General features: G+C 40.7%; 2 protein-coding genes and 1 gene segment (V, D, J or C); 2 read left to right on the plus strand and 1 right to left on the minus strand.

Moving 5' to 3' along the window:
- Nucleotides 1–135: 135 nt before the first annotated feature.
- On the minus strand, nt 136–5,388 carry LOC115577126 (angiopoietin-2-like). The gene is made up of 7 exons (XM_030409959.1): nt 5,290–5,388; nt 3,863–4,607; nt 2,553–2,787; nt 1,272–1,406; nt 915–1,131; nt 587–782; nt 136–497 (listed from the first exon to the last, which is right to left on the minus strand). Exons 2-7 carry the CDS (start codon nt 4,460–4,462, stop codon nt 351–353), a joined length of 1,530 nt encoding a protein of 509 aa, XP_030265819.1. The 5' UTR covers nt 4,463–4,607; nt 5,290–5,388; the 3' UTR covers nt 136–350.
- A 2,203-nt stretch (nt 5,389–7,591) lies between these two features.
- On the plus strand, nt 7,592–12,078 carry pomca (proopiomelanocortin a). 2 transcript variants are annotated; one of them, XM_030411237.1, is made up of 3 exons: nt 7,592–7,698; nt 10,255–10,378; nt 10,986–12,078. In XM_030411237.1, the coding sequence occupies exons 2-3, from the start codon at nt 10,262–10,264 to the stop codon at nt 11,508–11,510; spliced, it is 642 nt and encodes a 213-aa protein (XP_030267097.1). In that variant the 5' UTR covers nt 7,592–7,698; nt 10,255–10,261; the 3' UTR covers nt 11,511–12,078. The 2 variants fall into 2 exon arrangements, with proteins under 2 accessions (XP_030267097.1, XP_030267098.1); XM_030411238.1 differs by having other exon boundaries at nt 7,615–7,698; nt 10,258–10,378.
- A 2,068-nt stretch (nt 12,079–14,146) lies between these two features.
- On the plus strand, nt 14,147–14,803 carry LOC115579459 (Ig kappa chain V region 2717-like). The segment is given in 2 exon segments: nt 14,147–14,262; nt 14,370–14,803. Coding segments are annotated over 2 exon segments (414 nt in total).
- The last annotated feature ends 7,444 nt before the right edge of the window (nt 14,804–22,247 follow it).

Consider the following 22,247-nt stretch of genomic DNA (forward strand, 5'->3'; position numbering starts at 1 on the left):
GTTGTACCTGTAGATATCTCAGACTCGTGACTGATGCAGCAGTTTATCTGTTAACACTTTCTGTGTTTGCTGCTTCTTAATCGTTGGCTCCACGTACAATAAGTCTGTCTGTGGCTGATTGGTTCCTTCTGAAGACAAACACCTTTAAAAAGTGGTGTGCAAATACATTTTTATTTGTGAAAAGGCTCAGAAATTTCATTAATTAAAAAAAAACAGCTTTCTGCAGATGTAATCATGCAGGTAGGAAATAATGCACTTATTGGGGACTATTTTCAGCAGCGGATTAATACAGACTTTAGTCCTGGCAGCTGCTTGAGGCAGATTGCAGTCTTAGAGGCGAACCATCATCACTACGGTGAGAAGCGTGGCCTGAAGTTGCGAGGCCGTATCATCATGGTGACTGCCTTCAGAGAGTAGAAGTCTGAGTCCTTCCAGGAGAACCACACAATGCCGTCCGGCCCGAGCAAGTTCTGGGCTTTTAAAGAGTAGCGCCCCCCCTGGTGGAGAAACACAATGTTTAACTTTAACATACGATCTTCTGTGCACAGGCCGACTAGATCTTATGGTCTTCAGCAACGGTGCTCACCTTGTAGTAGATGCCGTTGAGGTTGGCATGGAAACACTGATGGAACCACCAGCCGGCGTGGCTGATCTCAGCACAGATGTTGCCAGTGTCCGGTGTGCTGAAGCCATGACGGTCGTGGTACCAGCCGAACGAATCCTTCACTGTTCCACTGAAACCAGACACGTGGAGGCGGTACCGATTCTCCTCGTTCTCTATCCTGCAGGAGGAAGAGAAGAGGAAACCAGTCAAAATCCATTGTATGTTTGACTGGCTCAAGGACGCCATCAACACCATCCTCCTCTCTCTGTTTACCAACTTTCAGTCTCTCTCTCTCTACCTGTCTGTTTACCTGAAGGTGTGGTACAGGGCATGTCTGTGGGCATGGCTCCAGTCCTGCAGGTCAATGCGGAGGCTGTAGTGGCCATGGTTGGACAGCAGGTGCAGCGCTTGGTTGCCCAGCCAGTGTTCTCCTCGTGGCTCGCCGAAGCCGCCGCGGTACTCCGACCAGCCGCGGTTAAAGCTCACAGAGCCATCGCGCCGCCGCTGGAACACCGTCCAACCCCCACCTGCAACACAAATCGACACCCACACTTATTCCCACAAACATTCATACATATACAGTTAAGTGCATCCACACCCATCATACCTGTTGCGTATACGTAATAGACAATAAATGATGTGTGTACATGCACAGTGTGTGTCTCACCCTCGGTCTCCATGTCGCAGTAGACCGGCAGGGTGGTGCCGGGCGTCAGGACGATGTTGTAAACACCAGAACGACGAACACCGTTATGATGCAGAGAGGCACAGTCAGACTGACAGGAAGACATGAACTGTCCATCTGAGAGAGAGACAGACAAGGAGGGATTCACACAGCATCCTGAAACAGTCCTCACATTGTTTCCTCCAGTAGATGCTCAGATACTTGTGTACAAACAGACTGGTAAAAATAGAAGTACTGATTGACAGCTTCTTTACTCCTGTAAAAGTAGAAGTACTGAATGACAGCTTCTTTACTCCTGTAAAAGTAGAAGTACTGAATGACAGCTTCTTTACTCCTGTAAAAGTAGAAGTACTGATTGACAGCTTCTTTACTCCTGTAAAAGTAGAAGTACTGATTGACAGCTTCTTTACTCCTGTAAAAGTAGAAGTACTGATTGACAGCTTCTTTACTCCTGTAAAAGTAGAAGTACTGACTGACAGCATCTTTACTCCAGTAAAGTAATATCAGAGTAAAAAGTCTCCCTGTGAAGAACATTTGTGGTCAAAGCTAACTGAAGCTCACGTCATATTAATAAAATTCAAAGACTATTAAAGTTAAAGGTAGAATCAGTAGGATTTGTCCCAGCTGTTCCTGAACGCACCACAAAGACAGTTGATTGTTGAGTCTCATTCCCAGGACGTCAAATAGACACATGTTGGCTTGGTAAAGCGTCCCGAGCAGCAACAAAGAGAGAAAATCAGAAACTCTCTGCAGATACAAGACACTAACAAGCCTTTTCTCCACATTCCAGTCTCCCTCTCTGTCTGTTTACGGCTTCTTATGTCTTTTACGTCTTTGTCTCGTTTCGCAGCGTCTGCCATGTGTGATGTGCTCTGAAAGGTCCACATCAGTCTGCTGATAAAAATAATAATTCCCCTCAAATGCTCAAACTAAACTAAACTAAACTAACGAGCCTGTTTTGAAAATGTGGCAAGGAGGAAGTTCAGATATTTGTGATCAGATGTAGAGTGGAGTCAAATTAAACTCTTCACAAACACAATACAACCAACAATGAACAGTTTGTAACATGCAAAACCAAGGAAATATATCTGACAGGTGGTTGATGAAACTATAAATAAAACCTCGACTCATGACAGCTTTGTAAAGTAAAACATTTGTGTCTTCTACCTGCAGGAAGAACAGCTGCTGTGTAGTTTTGATTGCGTTAAAAAGTTTCAGGCCTAAAACTCACCACCGTGTCAGCTGTGTTTGTCTCACGTGTACCTGGAGGCATCATGTCTCTCATGCTGAGCAGCGGCGTTGTTCTGATGACGTTGATTGTGCAGCCCGTGTTGCGGCTCATGTGCTGCACGACGGCCGACAGGTTGCGGAGCTGCGCCTGAAGCTCGTGCAGCAACGCCGAGTGCACATGGAGCAGAGTGTCGGCCTTGGCGTGACGCAACTCCAGAGAACGCAACCGCTGGTCAAAGGTCGAGTTTAGATTGACACCTTCTTCCCCCTGAGAGACAGAACGAGGAGAAAGGACACAGTTTCATCTGTAGGAGGTGTTGGTGAGGGTTCTCAGGTTTCTCCTGTCCCTCGAAAACTAAAATGGTAACTGCTGCTCACGAGTTGACTCTTAGAAGATAACTTTGTCTTTATCTTGGTTGGTTTTAGCTCTTGTCTCATTCGCACGTCAACACACCAAGATGGTCACCAGAAGCATGACGATTAATACAGACAAAAGTAGGTGAATTTCGCTTGATGCTGTGTAGCTTTCACGCCCAAATCTGAAGGGAAAAACTCTTCTACTGCTCCTCTTTCTCATGAACACCGTCCCCATGTGACAAAGTCACGATGCAATCCTGAGCGGGGGTGGCTCGGGGACACTGCAGCCCAGAAAAATGCTCTCTGGATCAGGCAGGCTCAGAAGGATACGGGGCCCCCGGCCAAAACGCCTGCAGCTAATCCTGTTAGCATTCAGGGTTAAGGAGGACTTAGTGAGTGTGAAGACAGAGAGATAAAGACAGACAGAGACAGACATAACAATGTTGACAATGTGTGTTTCTGCAAATCATTGATTTATGGATATTTCTTCATGTCCAACTTTTAATTTTACTCTGTGATAGCAGTACAAAAAACACTTGGTCAGGGTTAAGAAGACATTTAGCCTTAAACTACTGGCTTTATCACCAAAAACTGGCTGGAAATTGTACCAGTGGCTCACCGAAAATATTCCGTGGTTTCACCCTTACAAATGTTGAAACACCGTGGATGTCTCATCACCATACTCCTCAACTGAACGTTGGCTCATGTGCATTGCAATGCGAACCTGATATGACGACACGTACTGTACAAATGTCACTTGACGTTTATGAAATGTCCAAATTGAACATTTCTGTGTAAGAAATGTAAAACACCAACATTTTTTGTGGCACCCTGAGTGAATTTGTGTCTTTCAGTTAACTTTTTTCACCATCGTGACACCTTTAAAATGATCTGAAGTGATGTAATAATCCCAAAAATGTTGTTTTTGTGTTTTTTGTGAAACAACCAAAGAGTAATTAAGAGTAAACTAGTGCACAGCTGTGTACCTGCGTCTCCAGGGCCTTGACCCGATGCCGGTGGTTCCTCAGCTCCTCTTGCAGCTCCGTCATCGTCTCCCTCAGCTCATCCAGCTGCTCCTTTGTGTTCTGGTTCTCGTGGAGCCAGTGTGAGATGTCGTCTGTGCAGCGGAACATGTCCGGGCAGCGTTTCTGCGACTTTCCCACCGGCACAGGAGGCAGTGTCGCCACCAGCCGGCACTGGCCGTTAGACGTCAGCTTGCTGCTGTACTCGCCGCAGTCTGCCGATGGACTGGTCTGGTTGGTGCTGCCAGCACCGGGGTTAATGATGTGCACTACCGGCGGGGTGTCTGGAAGCAAGTCGGAGTGTGTTTCCAGGAGGGAGGAAGGAGGATGCCAGTCAGCGTCCTCATAGTTGTCCTTATTGATGTCCCAGTTTGTCTCAGTGTTTGTGTCCGGTACCTCCCGGCTCGTTTGGATGTCCAAGTCCAGTACATCCCTGTTTGTTTCTGTGAGAGTGTTGGGGTGGACATCCTCATCATGTCCAAAGTCTGGGTGTTCATCAGAGGCTGCGACATAACGCCAGTTTGTCAGTAAGACAAACGTCAATGCAACCAATCGCCACCTCATCCTGAAACATCAGTGACTCGCCCTCCCGGGTTTCTTCATCAGGACCTTGAAGGGATCAGTGGTGGACATCATAGCAACAAGTCCAACGATCCAATGGTCCAAAGCTAGGGTTGAGTTTTAGGTGCAGATTCAGGATGGTGAAGAACTGTCCAAACACAAAGTTAAAGTTAAATTGTGATTCAAACACAAAATGACTGGATTACTTTAAACTCTGTAGCATCCAAGCAGGTTTCTGTGATGGTGCTCTGGACCAATGAGGCCTTCAACATTCACTCGATTGAAAGTAGAATAGCCTTGTTGAAGTTTAGCTCAGGAAACAGGTGTAAGAGGTGATTAGAGACGTTCCGGATGAGCAAGCTGGAACCAGCGTCACACTGAGATCAAATAAAGACTCAAACAGATGACTCCACAAAGACTGGACTTAAATACAGACCAAACAAACAAGGGGATGAAGTGCAGGTGGAGAAACACAGGTGAGTGGAATGAGTGGATTAACACTGGTAACAGGGACAGACAAATACAAGACAGGCGTGGAGGGAGAATCAGGCTGGTGAGGAGCATGAGAATATAGCAGGGAAACACATTAACACACAAATAAAAAGAAATGACAGAACCACCAGAACCAGACACAAACCAGGAAAGATTCCCTGTGGCTGGAACAAAATCCATATGAAGCATTCGAGCCACAAACCAGAAACGTGCTGGACCTTTTCCGACATGTCTAATATTTTACCATCTTCAGCAGAATCACAGAGCTACAAGCTGAGAATAAACTCAGCAATGACTGGTTTGGGTCTTTGGTTAATATGATGTAGTATTGATCCTACCTGTTTGCCCGTCTGTCCCGGCACCCCAGCCCTGAATTCACCTCAACAGAAACCATCAGGACAACCATAAGATTGTGTGTGTGTGTCTGTGTGTGTGTGTGTGTGTGTGTGTGTGTGTGTGTGTGTGTCCCGGGTATGACATCTTATCCTGATAATCCACTAAAGGGATTTGGCAGTCGTCGGCCTGAAACGTAATAGATTACATTTAATTGGATTACAGTAACATGATGACGATTTAGAGTAACTGACATAAACACAGTCGGCGTCGGTGTTTGAATCAATATCTACCCTCCAGTAACACTTTAAGAACAATGTATTTTAATTAAACCTGAGATGAAACTGAAAATGTGTTTTTGTGTTTTTATTGGTTTTGTTCTGTGTGACCAAAAAGGCGCAGAGAGACTTTGATTTGCAGGAGAATAACGGTCTGATTCTGTGACCGTGATGTCATCGGTTGACATGTTCCTCCAGAACATACGAGAGCGAGAGAGAGAATCTGTGTCTGTAATGGATTGAACAGAGTTTCAAGGCTGTGAGAGCCTCTAATGGGTTTATATTTACCCGCCTGCGTCGGTTTGTTCCATTAGAGAGACAGAACAACAAAAAGAAATGACTTTATCACAACAGACTGACATGATGGACTGATGTATTCAACGAAAACCAAAATTCTGCCTCTAATGGCTGCGAACACAGACGTCCAAAGCGTTCTCTCTCAAAAATAAACATTTCTGGAGCTTCGCAGCAAAACAGTGTTGCAGCATTCTCCCGGTGAGACAACTCGTATGGCGTAATTTGAGTCTTTTTCAAACAGATATGAAAAGACATTATTCACAAAAATCTTGACGCCCAATCTTCAATTTAGCTGCTAAGCTAAACGTGTTAGCTCACACCACACCAAAGTATTTTCAAATCACTTTCATGCCTCAGGGCTTCCAGAGACTTCGATTACGCTTGACGAGCTGTGGAGCCATTTCATGTTTTTTGTTCTGGTTGTTTTTTTTTCATTTTCAAACACGTCTCCGGCTCCTTCAGCTGTTTAACAGAATGCTGTAAATGTTTTTTGGACTACGACACTTCACCTGACTGTTTTTTGTGGACTTATTTAAAACACGGAAGTTTATTTTTGTCTCTTGAAGGTCCAAAACTGCACCCTACTGTTTTGTGGCCCTTGGAGCCCATTTTAGGCAACTCTATCTATAACATGAAATATTTCACAACTAACTTTTAGGCTTTATGATGTACAGCTGTAGAGGCTATCACTCCTGTTGGATGTCGGACTTTAGACTGAGGATCTTCTTGGATGCAGAACCTTAACAAGAACATTATGGTGGATACATGTTGCCTTAAAGAAAAGGTGTGTTAAGAGCCTTAAAGTTCACTGCAGATCACTGATGCTCCTGAGGACGAAGGGAATGAGGCTCCTGCTGACGCTTTTTCCCTTGTGGTCCTATAAACAAAGTCATTCCCCTTCAGATCCGCCATTCGTCACACTGAGGCCTCATGTAATGGAAAGACGCTGCAGCAGGTGAGCGTGTGTGTAACTGTAGACTCTGACCCGCGGGTTTGAATCCCTTCTTCCTCCCTGTGACGACATGTCGCTCAGGTGTTAATCTGCCTGACATTTAACACTCGGCTGCAGTTTCTCACTGCTGTGTGTGACCATGTTCTCGTCCTCGAGTCTCCAGTTGTTGGTGAGTCTGGAGTTTAGAGACAGCTGAGGATGATGTGGCCTCTCTGTGGGTTTATTTATTGGTATCTTGTGAAAATTGCACAGAAACAGTAAACTAAGAAGACAAGAATATTCCTTTTAGCAGACACTTTTGTCCAAAGCGACTTACAGTAATTCATACACTGATGGCGGTGGCTGCCATGCAAGGTTATCTTGCCAAAGGAAGCTTCAACATACAGAACAGGGTAATCGAACCAGTGACCTTCCGATAACAAGACGCTGGCTTTACCCCTGAATCACAGCCGTCGCTACAGCCACCTCTTCATCACTTAGTAATGTTCAAAAAACCACAGCGTTGATCTTTTATGTTCCTCTAAAGTTATTGGGTTTATGATGATGATGATGATGATGGTGTGTGTGTGTGTGTGTGTGTGTGTGTGTGTGTGTGTGTGGGTGGGTAGGTGTTAGAGGTGGATGACATTTCATTGATTGTCAATTTTTCATGCAGCAGTGTGTGTTTACAAGCATGAATGAGAGAACGGTGGAAGAGATTTCAGGTAATGGCGTCATCATCCTTCTAAGTGTGTGTGTGTGTGTGTGTGTGCGTGTGTGTGTCCTTGACTGACAAGATATAAAATGGTCGGTCGGAGGGACAAAAGTGGAGGGGAACAACAGAAATCTCTGTCCAATAGCTGACCAACAAGAAAAACGACTGAGACAGAGAGAGACAGCACAACGGGGTGAGTTTCTTCTCCATCTGTTTCTATATTATTAGTTTATTCAGTTTATGCAGTCTTATTATTTATTTATTTATTAAGGCCTTCTTCCATTTATTTTAATTACTTTTACAACCACAAAATATCTAAAGCTTCACTGGTATAAAATATATCGTCTTATATAAATGTCTGATGTCTCTTTGTTATGTTGTTGTCAATTAAATGTATATGAGATTATTAAAAAACACATACTGGACATATACTAATATACAGAATATAACAACATAGAATACAACTATATAGTATTGATACTGTCAATATTAGTACAACAATGTAGTCATATAACACACAGTAACATAACAAAATGTAACTACAATAAAATAACACAAAACAAATGTTAAGTATGTTCCTCAAAATGATCAATAACATCAACTGTAATAAATTAAACTATATGTAATATATATAGTTTTCCCTGTTCAATAATATTTCCAATACTATCTTAATGATATCATGTGAATCATTAACTTTTATTTTGTCTAAATATCATTGTACATTCACTTTTATATTTAGTTGACTTATTTCTCCCAAGTTTATCTTATTTCTCATGTTGTAAATGTTGTTAATTAAATGTTTAGCATATTATATAAAAAGAAACCTACACTTTACATAAACTAATAGAATATACCAACATAGAATACAACTTTATAGTATTAATACTGTCAATATTAATACAACAATGTAGTAATATAACACACAGTAACATAATAAAATGTAACTACAATAAAATAACTCACAACAAATGTTAAGTATGTTCCACAAAATGATCAATAACATCAACAGGAATAAAATAAACCATAATATATACAGTTTTCTCTGTTCAATAACATTTCCAATCCTGCCTTAATAATATCATGTGAATCATTAACTTTTATTTTGTCTAAATATCATTGTACATTAACTTTTATATTTAGTTGACTTATTTCTCTTAAGTTTATCTTATTTCTAATGTTGTAAATGTTGTTGATTAAATGTTTATCATATCAAAATAAACATATACTGGACGTAAACTAATATAACAGCATAGAATAAAACTTTAGTGTATTAATACTGTCAATATTAATATAACAATGTAGTAATATAACACACAGTAATGTAATAAAATGTAACTACAATAAAATAACTCACAAAAACTGTTAACTATGTTCCACAAAATGATCAACAACATCAACTGGAATAAAATAAACTATGTGTAATATAGTTTTCCCTGTTGAATAACATTTCTAATACTATCTTAACTCTAAATATCATTGTACGTTACCTTTTTTTTTTTTTTCCTTTTGAAGATTTTTTTTTTTTTGGTAGCATAGACACCTTTATTAGCAGTAGACAGAGGGGAAACATGGGAGAGAGAGGGGGAGGTGACATGCAGCAAAGGACCTCCGGCCGGAATCGAACCGGGGTCGGCTGCGTTTTATGGCATGCACTCTAACCACTCGACCACCTGCACGCCAACAATATCTTTTATATTTCGTTGACTTAAATACATTTATATTATTTCTTATGTTGTAAATGTTGTAAATAAAATGCATATCATACCATTTAAAAGTAAACATATACTGGGCATATAGAAATAGAATATAATAGCAAAGAATACAACTCTACTGTGATAATATTGCCAATATTAACAACTACAATACAACAAAGTATTATACAACACACAATCATTTAAAACAATACAACTACAATAAATTAACTCAACAATGTTATGTTACATAAAATGATAAAAAAAGAAAAATCAATACAACTGGTATGAAATAGATTGTATATAATATAACTTTTCATTGTTTAGTAACATTTCAAATACTGCCTTGAAAATCACATGTGGATTATTAAGTTAAATTATGTCTCAACGTCTACTACTAAAATTATTGTAGTTATTATTTATCTAATAGTTATATTGTACTTATCTTATTTCTGTAGTGTTTCTGTTAGGTACTGATGTTAGCAGCATTATTAGTCTATTGTGTATTTGTATTTTATTCTGATGTTACTATGTTTCTGAGCACTCTGGAACAAGAATTTCCTTCCTTATGGTATGGTATGGTATGGTATCTTAGCTTATTTTAGCTTATTTTATCTGTCCCTCATCTTAACAAAGAGGCAAAGGCAAAAAATTTATTTTGAAACAGAAATACAAAAGCTGAAGACAAATCAGTGGGGGAGAAGATGAGCTGCAGGTGGAGACACACCGGGAACTGGGCAGTGCTTACAAGGCCGATGTGAGGCAGGTGGGAACAGTGGGAACACCTGGAACACACGTTAGCAGGAAGAAGAAAGTGACAACAAGACACAAGAGGACAAAACTACAAAATAAAACAGGAAATCCACAACAACAATAAAAAAAACAGTTCCACAAATTTTCACTTTAAGTTCTAATTGACTAATTTCTATAAATCTATACATTATATACGTCTGACTGCATTTCATGATGAGAGGCTTTTACTTTGGAATCTCTGCAGCAGATAACAGTTATGAAAACGCTCGGTGTGTGTGTGTGTGTGTGTGTCTCTGATTGGCCAGCAGGGGAATGCGTCCTGTGTGGCTATTGGTGGGTCTGGCAGTGGTGGGCGTGGCCACAGAGGCTGTCAGTCCGTGCTTGGAACATCCCAGATGTCAGGAGGTCGACTCTGAGAGCAGCATGCTGGTAACACATACACACACACACACACACACACACACACGGTTAGCACACTGCACAATACTGCCTGCGTTTTGTGTCTTTCCTTTTTATACCTGTGACATATTCTACAGACACAGACATAAAACCTGGCATGATGTTGATGTCGCTGTCCACACATCGATTTCAGGTGTATTTTGACCAAAAGCTGCAAGTTTGTCATAGAAAAACAGGCGAGAGTCTGGCTTACGACTGCTGTGTGGCTGCCGTAACTTGTTTACATGGACGCCGAAATGAAAACACGATGTTCCGCCGTGCACGCGAGCAGGATGTTTAGACTACGCAAGATCCCCTGCAATGGAATCGTATTGTGCTGACATAAACTAGAGTGTCCGTGCTCTGATTACCAACGATGAGACGATCAACACATCCTCACAGCTAAATGACTCTTTATGTTCACAATGTTTGTAAAACAACACGACAGTTGCAGTTTTGGTCGGGTTAAGGCAACAAAACTCTGTGGTTATGTTCAGGAAAACATGGTGATTTTTGCCTTCCGTGCCTTTTCATTCTTCTTCTTCTGTTCACTCATGACAGTAAACATCTTAAATAACTTGTCCGTCCTCTCCTGCAGGAGTGCATCAGACTCTGTCGTTCTGACCTCACTGCTGAGACGCCAATCGTCCCGGGAGATGCCCACCTACAACCTCTCCCTCCGTCAGACCCTGAGCCCCTTCTTTCCCTCTCTCTTCTATCATCCTCCTCCTCTCCTCAGGCCAAGCGCTCCTACTCCATGGAGCACTTCCGCTGGGGGAAGCCTGTCGGGAGGAAGCGCCGCCCGGTCAAAGTCTACACCTCCAACGGCGTGGAGGAAGAGTCAGCCGAGAGTTTCCCCGGAGAGATGAGGAGGCGGGAGCTTGTGATAGAGGATGATGAGAAGGCGGAGGAGGTGGCAGAAGAGGAGCAGCTCCCCGGCGACGTCCACGAGAAGAAAGATGGCACCTACAAGATGAAGCACTTCCGCTGGAGTGGTCCGCCGGCCAGCAAACGCTACGGTGGCTTCATGAAGAGCTGGGACGAGCGCAGCCAGAGGCCGCTGCTCACGCTCTTCAAGAACGTCATCAACAAAGATGGACAGGAGCAGAAGAGAGAGCAGTGATGGAGGAGGAAAGAGAGGGAAGAGACAGAAGACGAGCAGCCCGATGATGATTACCAAATACCTTCAAAATCGACCCAAATGAGTGTTTTCTGACCCGATTCCCTGTCAGGAGGCGACGATGTCGAGAGATTGAGATTAAGAATCGAAGAGATGTAATCTCAGAAAACAAAAAGACTGATTCTCATGTCCTAAAACAGAAAAATGTTGTGAAACACTTTGAATGAAAAATTACTTAAATGATTAATTGATTCTCCCTTTTCAGTTGTACAATGTTCTTCGTGTGTGTGAAGTATCAAACTGGCCTGAAGAAACCAAGCGAACATGATATCGTGAAGGGTTAGATGAAGGGTTAATGTTCTGCATCTGTCCCCTCTGGCCTCCTCACAAAGAGGTTTTGCATCATATTAAAAGGTCGCTTGTCAGGATTGAGAATATGTTGTTTTAGGTCTTCATTGGCTGTTTCAGTAGACACAAGAAGAAAGAGACAGAGTTCCAAATGTTTTATATATTGATTCATGTAAATAAGTGTAAATGACGTAACAATAAAAATATTTGCAAGCAAAAGACACAAGGCATGTTTTTTTTTTTACGATATATCATAGTTAGAAAAATGAACATAACAGAGCTGATGTTTATTGAAATGTTCTTTATTGTTTCAACACACAAAAGGAGAAATGTTTTAATGCAAGCATAAAAAAATAGAACTGTAGAGTGAGAGAGAGCTGAGAGCAGTATGAGAGTAAAACCAGCAGCAGAGTCCCAGTGAGTCAGGTCAGGACTGGGAACACTGGTCTCTCCTCAGTGTCTCTGAGACTGGAGTCTGGGAGCCCTGGGTGGCCTCACAGGTCACAGAGCCCACCTTCCTCCACTGGTCTGCAGGGAGCCTCAGGGTGCTGCTCCAGCTGTAGCGGACGTCCTTCTCCAGCACCCCGGGGCTCCTGCTCTGCTCCCAGCTGCTGCTGCTGCTGCTGCTGCTGCTGCTGCCGTCCACCTTCCAGGACAGACTCCAGTCTGAGGGGAAGCCCTTGTTGGCCAGACACATGAGCGTGGCCTTCCCCTGCTGCAGCTCCTCACTGGAGGGGGGCAGCACCGTCAGGGTGGGGACGACTCGACCCACTGCAGAGAGAGAGATTAATAAAGTTTATATGAGCTCAACTAAACTCCATCCTGTTGGCTGCAGCAGAGGAGCTTCTAGTTCTGTTGGTCTTCCTCAGATTGGATGAAACTGATCTTGAATGTTTCACTTCCCTCTCTGAGCTCAGTAACCATGGCAACAGACAGGCATCACTGCTGAACCATGACGACAGACAGGTTTCAGTACTAAAGATAAAAAGCTAAAACTGGCACACTGTAAATCTAGTGCATACTTTATAATTAATGAACTTAACATTCAGAGGTTCATGGTGAAACACACGATGAAGATTGTGAGACTTTTAGTGTTTTAACTCTTAAATATAAATATTTCTTGTCTCGAGCCAAAACCTCATAAATGATCAAATGTGTTTGTTCTCTTCATGTCAGCAGAAATCATCACTGAACAGTCAGGCTTCATTACTGAAACATTCAGATTAATTCTGTTAACTACTCAACTACTTTTTAAAAGTCATGAAGAAAATTATGGACTGACTTTAGAATAGTTTGTCTGGGAGAAACATGGTGTAATACACATGCACATTAAACACTGAATCTAAAGTTATTGGCAGAATTATAAATCCAAATATTTCAACTTAACCTTTTAAACATATGTTCTTCATACAGAGTAATGTTGAGTCATTTCCTCTCAAAAATTGATCAGAATCTTGAAAATGAAAGATAAAGTTTGAGAGGAGTGGATTTCAGTCTAGTTAATGACACTGTGAAGCCTTCAAGAATTATTCTAAATATATCACATTTCAAATATCAGGTAAAGTATTGCTATAAAGTCTACAGCCATGAAGTTCACATAGAAAATATACAACATTTGTGTTATTAAAGGAGTCAAATGTACTTACAGTTAACATCCAGTCTGGTTCCTCCACCAAAAGTCCACCACAGTGATACAAACTCATTGAGCCGCCGTACAAAAACCTCTGACTGTAGAGAGACACGGCTCTCTGACTTTGACACAAACACACTCAACAGACACGTTCCCAGTTTATGTTATAGTGGCTGATTATAATGGTTTAAGTGTTAAACACAGACTCTAAATGTATGAAGATGTATTTAATGTTTTTATTGTGGAGTGTCAAACGAATTGAAATAAAACATTTCACCACAAAAGCTTTTTAAAACCTCCTGCTAATTGTATCTAATGATCAGAAACATGTGTTCATTGTAGATTATGATTTAAATACACAAGCAATTTCCAATAATTCTGTCAACAATGACGTTGAGTTGTGTGGCAGTTAACTACGTAGATTTCACAAAATGCTCTGAAAAGCTGACCATCACTGTCAAACCAAAGACACATACAGATGAGCTCTGACACATTCCTAATCAATAATCTGATACAGTGATTGATCCATTGATAACCAGCATGATGAGAGTAATCCAAGTCCCTGTTGGAGTCAGTCAGAGCATTTCCATAGAGAGCCACTTTGCATCAGCAGCACCATGCTCCAGTGCTCTGGGAGAGTTTATAGTCCTGAGAGTTGAACACTGGATGACTGACAGCTGTCCTTCATGACAACAGAAGACACAGAAATCCTCCTCATCAAAAACATGACTTTGATCTGCGTCCTCATCTGGACTCTCCTCTGCTGCTGCTTCACAGGTAAAGTCCAGAGAATCAAACTCCTCTCCTCTATCAACATCCGTCCCTCTGAAATGAAGCCCACAAAACCATGACGCTGCTTTATGTTTTTGTCTCTGTGTCCTCAGAGTCCAGAGGTCAGATCACAGTGACTCAGCCTGGAGCAGTGAGCTCTGCTCTGGGAGGCTCCGTCACCATCAGCTGTAGGATCAGTGAGAATGTTATTAATTCTGACTCTGTGGAATGGTACCAACTTAAAAAAGGAGGATCTCCTAAACTTCTCATTTACTATGCTACTAATCAAGTATCAGGGATTCCAGATCGTTTTACAGGCAGTGGATCAAACTCTGCCTTCACTCTGACCATCAGTGGAGTTCAGGCTGAAGATGCAGCAGTTTACTACTGTCTGGGTCGAACCTACATCAACAGTCAGCAGTTGTTCACACAGTGAAAAATTATCATACAAAAACCTCCTTCAGTCAGGATGAACAGAATCTGAACTGACTTCTGTAGCTGACTGTGTGGGCTGCAGCTCCCCCTGCTGGCCAATCTGAATCATAGTGTAAACAGAAGTTAATTAAAACTGTTCTTTGAAAAAACAAAACATCATTAACAGTTTCTGGTAATGTGCTCGTGGATGATTTGGTTTGTACTTTTTTTCAAATGTCATAAATACGATCAATTTGAATAATAAAAATATGGTTTTCTAGGCATCCTGCAGGAGACAACATGCCTTCACCTCAACAACGTTTTGAGGAGTAACTCGTACTTAGTTCCCATAGCAAATAAATGATATGTTTAATAATTTAAAGTTGCTTATTTCTTCACATTGAATAGTTAAAAAACAATTGATTTATTTAGCAAAAAGGGAACACAGCTCCTGACAGTGAAAGCATGGAGACTGAAGTTCTCAAATTAAAAATGACTAGATGTATGTGTGTGCGTGCGTAAGCTTTATCTCACCTCTGTGTCCACACTGGTTTATAGCTGCCCTGCAGAGTTTATCCTGTAGATCCAGTGTTTTCTTGTGTTGTTGAATCAAATCTCTGTGTTCTTTTGAGAAAGTACAGACAGGTGTGATTCTAACGACAGACAGAATGGACAACACCAGTATTTGAAACATGACACATAATTAACACATTCATTGAATGAAGCACCACAAAGTGAGAGGTCTTCAGCTTGTACATGTGAAGCCTTTATTTAAGATTTTGGTTTCATTTCAGTTTTACAGTTTTGACCGATTCTGCAGCTGCTGAGGTTAAATATCCTCGTTAACTTGGATCATACTATTTGTCCTTCTGTAATATTATTTCCAGGCAAACTTCAGATTTAACGAAAGAAAATTTACAACATTTTTCAGTTATTATTCTAAATTATATCACAACTGTGCACATAAGATGTTGTGCCAGTGCAGCCCTGCCCTAAAGAATGTGATCATCTCAGTGCTGATGTCTGTTTCCTGGAACCAAAACAGCAAACCAGATACAATGTTTTCAGCATAAGTTATATAGTGCTCTTTTAGATATAATGTAAAACTGATAGCATCACAAGGGTGACAGCATGTAATTTATCACTGAATAGTGATGTAACTTCATGGTACAACATGATGAAAACCATGTCTAAAGTCTTCAAGAACAGTATATCATTGTATGCTGATGATAGACTAGATTTTCTTTCAAATTATTAAAACTCTATCGAATATTTTAGATTCCTGTCAACTACATATGAAAAATTATTTTGTTAAATTCTCAACTTGTTTATATTTGCTTTATGATATTACTGCTGAAATGAGACACTGTCAGATGACACTGAACAAGTTAGAGGATAACTGTGTCAATGCATGAAGTAATCCCAGAGTTTTAATGTACATATCACCAGTGACAAGAAAATATTACCATGATATGAGTTATAATCCTGAACATGTGAAAATATAGAACAAGGAATCCTTTGTTGGTATAAACACACATCCATGATGAAATATTTTATTCAAAGAAAAAATATATTAATTGTCTTACAGATTTTAAAGCACCTGATTGCTGCAACAATGAAAATTTCAATATCTGAAGTTGAATGATGTTAAGTTGGTGTAATGACAGAAACAGAGTGAGACAGAAAGACACAGACTACAGATAGAAAGAGTAAAAGCAGTAAAAGTAACCAGTAAAATAACTCGACCCACTGCAGAGAGAGAGATTAATAAAGTTTATATGAGCTCAACTAAACTCCATCCTGTTGGCTGCAGCAGAGGAGCTTCTAGTTCTGTTGGTCTTCCTCAGATTGGATGAAACTGATCTTGAATGTTTCACTTCCCTCTCTGAGCTCAGTAACCATGGCAACAGACAAGCATCACTGCTGAACCATGACGACAGACAGGTTTCAGTACTAAAGATAAAAAGATAAAGGTTGCATTTTGTTCCTCTGACGTATTCATGTTAAAAACCCAAATTCACAAATAAATCAATGATGGCATGCTGCTGATCAATAATCTGATACAGTGATTGATCCATTGATAAACAGCATGATGAGAGTAATCCAAGTCCCTGTTGGAGTCAGTCAGAGCATTTCCATAGAGAGCCACATTGCATCAGTAGCACCATGCTCCAGTGCTCTGGGAGAGTTTATAGTCCTGAGAGTTGAACACTGGATGACTGACAGCTGTCCTTCATGACAACAGAAGACACAGAAATCCTCCTCATCAAAAACATGACTTTGATCTGCGTCCTCATCTGGACTCTCCTCTGCTGCTGCTTCACAGGTAAAGTCCAGAGAATCAAACTCCTCTCCTCTATCAACATCCGTCCCTCTGAAATGAAGCCCACAAAACCATGACGCTGCTTTATGTTTTTGTCTCTGTGTCCTCAGAGTCCAGAGGTCAGATCACAGTGACTCAGCCTGGAGCAGTGAGCTCTGCTCTGGGAGGCTCCGTCACCATCAACTGTAGGATCAGTCTGAATGTTCATGTTTTGAACAGCATCCACCTTTTATTCTGGTACCAACAGAGAGATGGAGAAACTCCTAAACTTCTCATTTACTATGCTAATAGAAGAGCATCAGGGATTCCAGGTCGTTTTACAGGCAGTGGATCAAACTCTGCCTTCACTCTGACCATCAGTGGAGTTCAGGTTGAAGATGCAGCAGTTTAATACTGTAAGAGTTTTCATGTCATCAACAGTCAAGCTGTGTTCACACAGTGAAAAACCGTCGTACAAAAACCTCCCTCAGTCAGACTGAACAGAAACTGAACTGACTGCTGCAGCTGGAAGCCACTGCAGAGGCTGATACACTTCACTGAGGACACACACACACACACACACACACACTCTATTATCACTTACACTCATCATCAAACAAATGTGTGCAAACCTCATATCACATTTCAGATACAGTCGATCAGTAGAGACAGGTGAATTAAGTAAAGATAATACGTTATCATGAACTTAAGACTGAAGAGATACACAATTTCCACTATCTTTACTCTCATCACTAATGAACATGATTCACAACAAGTGCCAAAAAAAATTCTTAATAGAAATCAAAATACTTTCTGCCTGATCCTCAATAGTTCCCAACTTTGGATAGTTAATGAGAGATGTCTTGGTCATGACCTTTGACCTCAGCTACCCAGCTCGCAATTTATTGTTTTAAAAACGTTCTGAGAATGTTACAGAGAATGTTACTGAAAACGTTCTCAGCGGGTAGTTTTTGTTAAGTTCCCAGAATGTTCGAGGATAACGTTTTCTTTAAACATTCCAAACATGTTTAGTGATAAACTCCTTAAAATGAGCTGTCGACTCATCCCTCAATCCCATTGAGTAAACTGGATTTGGCCCCAGTAAGCCCCACAACCCCTTTGGGGGAAAAAAAAAGAAAAGGCTGCAACATCCCCGCGACCCTCACGGATAAATGGAGAGAAAAACGGAATGTCTCTGAAAAAATCCTCAGGGTGTTGCAGTGAGAATGTTATTCCTTTGTTAACATGTAATATTGTGGGAGTTATTTATAAAAAAAATGTCCCCCAATTAGGGCTGCACGAAAAATCGTTAAAAAATCGCGATCTCGATTCACACATACACGTGATCTCATTTCCACACATAGCGATTCTGAATCATTTTATATCTGGAGCTGAATCACAAACAAATGCTCCCATTTTCCTCACGGATTTTTTGAACCGCCCCCAAACGCAGCACTTGATTCAGTGGAGGAAGCCCGCCTGCAGTTGAGTGTTTGGAAGGAGTGAGAAGCTGTTTTTAGATGGGGCAGCAAGCCCCCAATCTGCGCGTCCTTTTGGCGGCCAGGTCCGCGGTTTTCGACAGAGGGCGGCAAATTGAGGGTCTGTTTTGGTTTGCCGATTTGCCACCTCGGAGGGTACACTTATTTCCACCTCGCCTGCTAGATGGGCAACTGGACAGCCGCTGAGATCCGGGAGATGCTAGCGTCTCCCGGATCTCTAGCTTGTTGTTGTAGCGCAAGCTAGCCTAGGAACGGTCGCTACTTTCAAATTAAAAGCCCCCCGCTAAGAACCCAGTTCTTAACTCCAATTGGGTGCAATGTAAAGCTCTTATTTTGAAGACAAATTTGTTGTCAATTGTTCACAGCCCAACTTCGGGCTTCACGTCACGTCACATGTTTACGCTGACCCCAGAGGCGGCTTTTGGAAAAGGAGGAATATTACGCCTCCGTTTTAGAAAGCCGATCACAGCAGCTATCACATATCACCTAGCCAAGGATACAGCCCCAATAAACACTGTACAGCATGAGGGATAAAAGGATGCACTCTCATCTTACTTTTGTCTTCTCTCATCCAGTGATAGAACTTCAACAAAACAAAAAAAGCATTGCTTTGGCAGAGGCATAGTAGTATGCCTCTGCCATTCTACAATGTTTTTTTTTTTTTTGTTCAAGTTCACCAGTGCAATAAACATTTTGTGAAAAAAATCGTGCCAGAGAATCGTGATCTCAATTCTAAGCAAAAAAATCATGATTCACATTTTTTCCAGAATCGTGCAGCCCTACCCCCAAACATCCTCAGAGTGTTGCAGTGAGAACGTTATTCCTTTGTTAACATGTAATATTGTGGGAGTTATTTATAAAACAATGTCCCCCAAACATCCTCAGAATGTTGCAGTGAGAATGTTATTCCTCTGTGAACATATCACAATACAGAAACATTTCATTAAAAAGTTCTGTAATCTGAGGCCTTAATAACATCCCCCAAAAATCCCAAGAATGTTACACATAAAACATCCTACCTTTATTAATACATCATATTTCAGGAATGTTTTAGAATGTTCTTTTCTGTGATCTGAGGTATGAAAGCATTTACTGTGTGTAGCTTTGAGACTGTTTTTCCTTTGTTATCACATAACATTGTGGGAACATTTTATAAAAAACATGCTGAAATCTGAGGCTTTAATAACATCCTGAAAACATGCTTTGACAATTTTCTTCCGTTGATATTGTGTAACATTGTGGGAATGTTTTATTAAAAAACTTTCTGTAATTAGAGGCCTTAAAGACATGCCAAACTCTGAAAACAGAGTGTTGCTTTGCGTATATCTATCCTTTGTTATCATCTTACATTGTGGGAATGTTTTAAAGAAGAACATATCATAATCTGTTAACTAACAAAAAAAAAAAAAAAAAAAACACACTCAGACAAAGATCTTCTTTACAAACCTTCAATATTAATCATGGAGATAATATGCTATTACAGATTCAAGATGAATCCTCATGAATGTTTTTCAAAGATGAACAAATTATACGTGATGATTATTCTTGATTAAAGTATCTGGTGCAGCTTCTCTGTAGGGAGATTTTGTAATTGTGGAACGTCCGCCCTGAGCAGAAAAAAGATAATTCCCTCTCAAAATGAATGGGGCAAGCCATCCAAAGAAAACAGCCCAATATTTCCACCAAGGAAGGGTTAGGGTTAGGGCACAATCTGTTATGAGACGAAACATAGCAACAAAGCCTGACAGCAAATAAATTGGATACTTAACTATCAAGAGGGATTTGAAAGGCTCAATTAAACAACGGTGTCTGAAATCTTTTTAGAGATGGACTTAAAATAAAAGAATGAAACAGAAAAAATACAATCGACACCATAAATGCTTTTCTTTGCCTGAATAGGCTTTAGCCAGCAATGGTGAATCGTCAGCAGTGGTATGAACAACCCCCCCATCAGAGACTAGAGGAGAGAAATGACCTGCTTTATATTTAAAGACTTGAACCATTAATATATAATGGTCAGCTGTGACCTGAATATCATAGTCAGCAATAGCTTGAGGACAACAATGTCCAAGTTGAGATTTAAAAGCTGTAAACAGCAATGGCAAACAGTCAGCAGTGACCTAAATAGCAAATAATTGAACAATATGATACATTCTAATCAACACATTCTAGTTCTAGATTACTCACCAAACTTTAGACCTATTTATAGCTGTATCTAGGATGGAAGTGCAGATTCTTACATGCATCATCAAGCAAAGGGGAGTTGATTGAAAACAGTCTGGAAGGTTTTAGAACATCCCCTTCTTGTACAGAGGAATTTAGAAAAACATGCCCATCCTTAAAAGCCTGTTACCTGTGCAGTCGAAGTAAATCAAGACCTATTCGCTATTGTAGAATTGCATCAATTTTCCTCATCCCTTGATTTGAGGTAAAGAATGGCTGGGCCACTGTGACAGACTATGACCACAAATAGTTCCTTGTTGCAAGTATGCTCGTTGAGGAAAATCAACACCAGCAGCTATCCTCCTGACTGCCAGTAGTTCAAATTTGTCCTCTGTGGAGGACATTTCTAAACCTGAATATCTCCCACCCACTTTATACTACTAAATTAACTCCTTTTGCTATCTACAGAGGACATTTAGGGCTTTTCAATGATACCAAATGTGAAGGGGTGGGGCTTTGGTGCCTTTCTCTTCCCCATTTAGGAAAATGGCAAGCACATTTTATGGGAAGAGGAAAAGTAAGCGCATAATACTTTTTATTGAGTTTGTAGTACATACATTTGTAGTTATTTCCTCCACTCTGTTCTGTTTTTTCAAATGAAAAGAAAGGGATTCATTCTCAGAAGCACCTTGGTTGCCATCAAGGTTCAGTTTCACATGTATGGCATTCCAATGTCCACTGTAGTGGACTGTTACTAGAGGGTCGTAACATGGACATATGATATCTTAAAAATAAAAGCTTTTTTGTCAAAGAAAATGTTTTCAGTATTCTAATTACCTTACAAAGATTGGGGAATTTAAAAAAAAATTGTGATTGGACAATATTCCTGGTAGTCAGGAGGCTATTCTAGACTTTACAGGAAACATTTCCTCCTGGCAGAGGTAGACCCTAGTACTATGAACAGTGTTAATTTCGTTGACGAAGAGTATGATGAAAAATATTTGTCAACAAACCTTTTTCACGGACGAAAACGGAATGAAAAGTCAGATATAATGACGAAGACTGTGACAAAATATAACTGACACTTTGGTCAACAAATAAAAACTAGACGAAAATGTTAGGGTGGGACGAGTGGAGAAGCATTCCAATCAGAGTGAATCTCTTGAGGGTAGGTTGACCAATGCAGATTACAGCAGAGCCATTCTAAAAAGCCGTGGCAAGCTAAACACACTCTAAAAAGTGTGACTGGGCTAAATTAATATTTACAAAATAAATACTAGTAACCTTTACATGAAAAAAAAGACTATTTGCGGTTTGGTATATTATTATGTTGATTTAATAAAAAAAAAATCACTGAGTGTAATTTAATCATATTTTATCAGTAAAGTCAACAATGTCGAAAAATAAATACATTTTACTCAATAGGGACTCTTTGGTTTTAATCGCCGTACACTTCCGCCAAAGACATTTGCGCCACACGGACGTTGATGTCACAACCGTCGTCCACTGCCATTTTCTCAAGGTAAGAGGCTTCTATAATAACATTTAATAGCTACGTTGTCCCAACTTGAACGTTGTTCTGCGTTACTGCGAGTTACCTAACAACTGGCAGT

This window comes from Sparus aurata, chromosome 3, assembly GCF_900880675.1.
Source record: "Sparus aurata chromosome 3, fSpaAur1.1, whole genome shotgun sequence".
NCBI lineage: Eukaryota > Metazoa > Chordata > Actinopteri > Spariformes > Sparidae > Sparus > Sparus aurata.

Bases quoted from the DNA above. Each gene is read 5' to 3' on its own strand.
- LOC115577126 (XM_030409959.1), bottom strand. From the start codon at position 4,462: ATGAGGTGGCGATTGGTTGCATTGACGTTTGTCTTACTGACAAACTGG. The intron at 1,132-1,271 runs GTGAGACACACA...TTTGTGTTGCAG, and splicing joins CTGCGACATGGAGACCGAGG to GTGGGGGTTGGACGGTGTTC. The intron at 783-914 runs GTAAACAGACAG...TTCCTCCTGCAG, and splicing joins GCCCTGTACCACACCTTCAG to GATAGAGAACGAGGAGAATC.
- pomca (XM_030411237.1), top strand. From the start codon at position 10,262: ATGCGTCCTGTGTGGCTATTGGTGGGTCTGGCAGTGGTGGGCGTGGCC. The intron at 10,379-10,985 runs GTAACACATACA...CCTCTCCTGCAG, and splicing joins ACTCTGAGAGCAGCATGCTG to GAGTGCATCAGACTCTGTCG.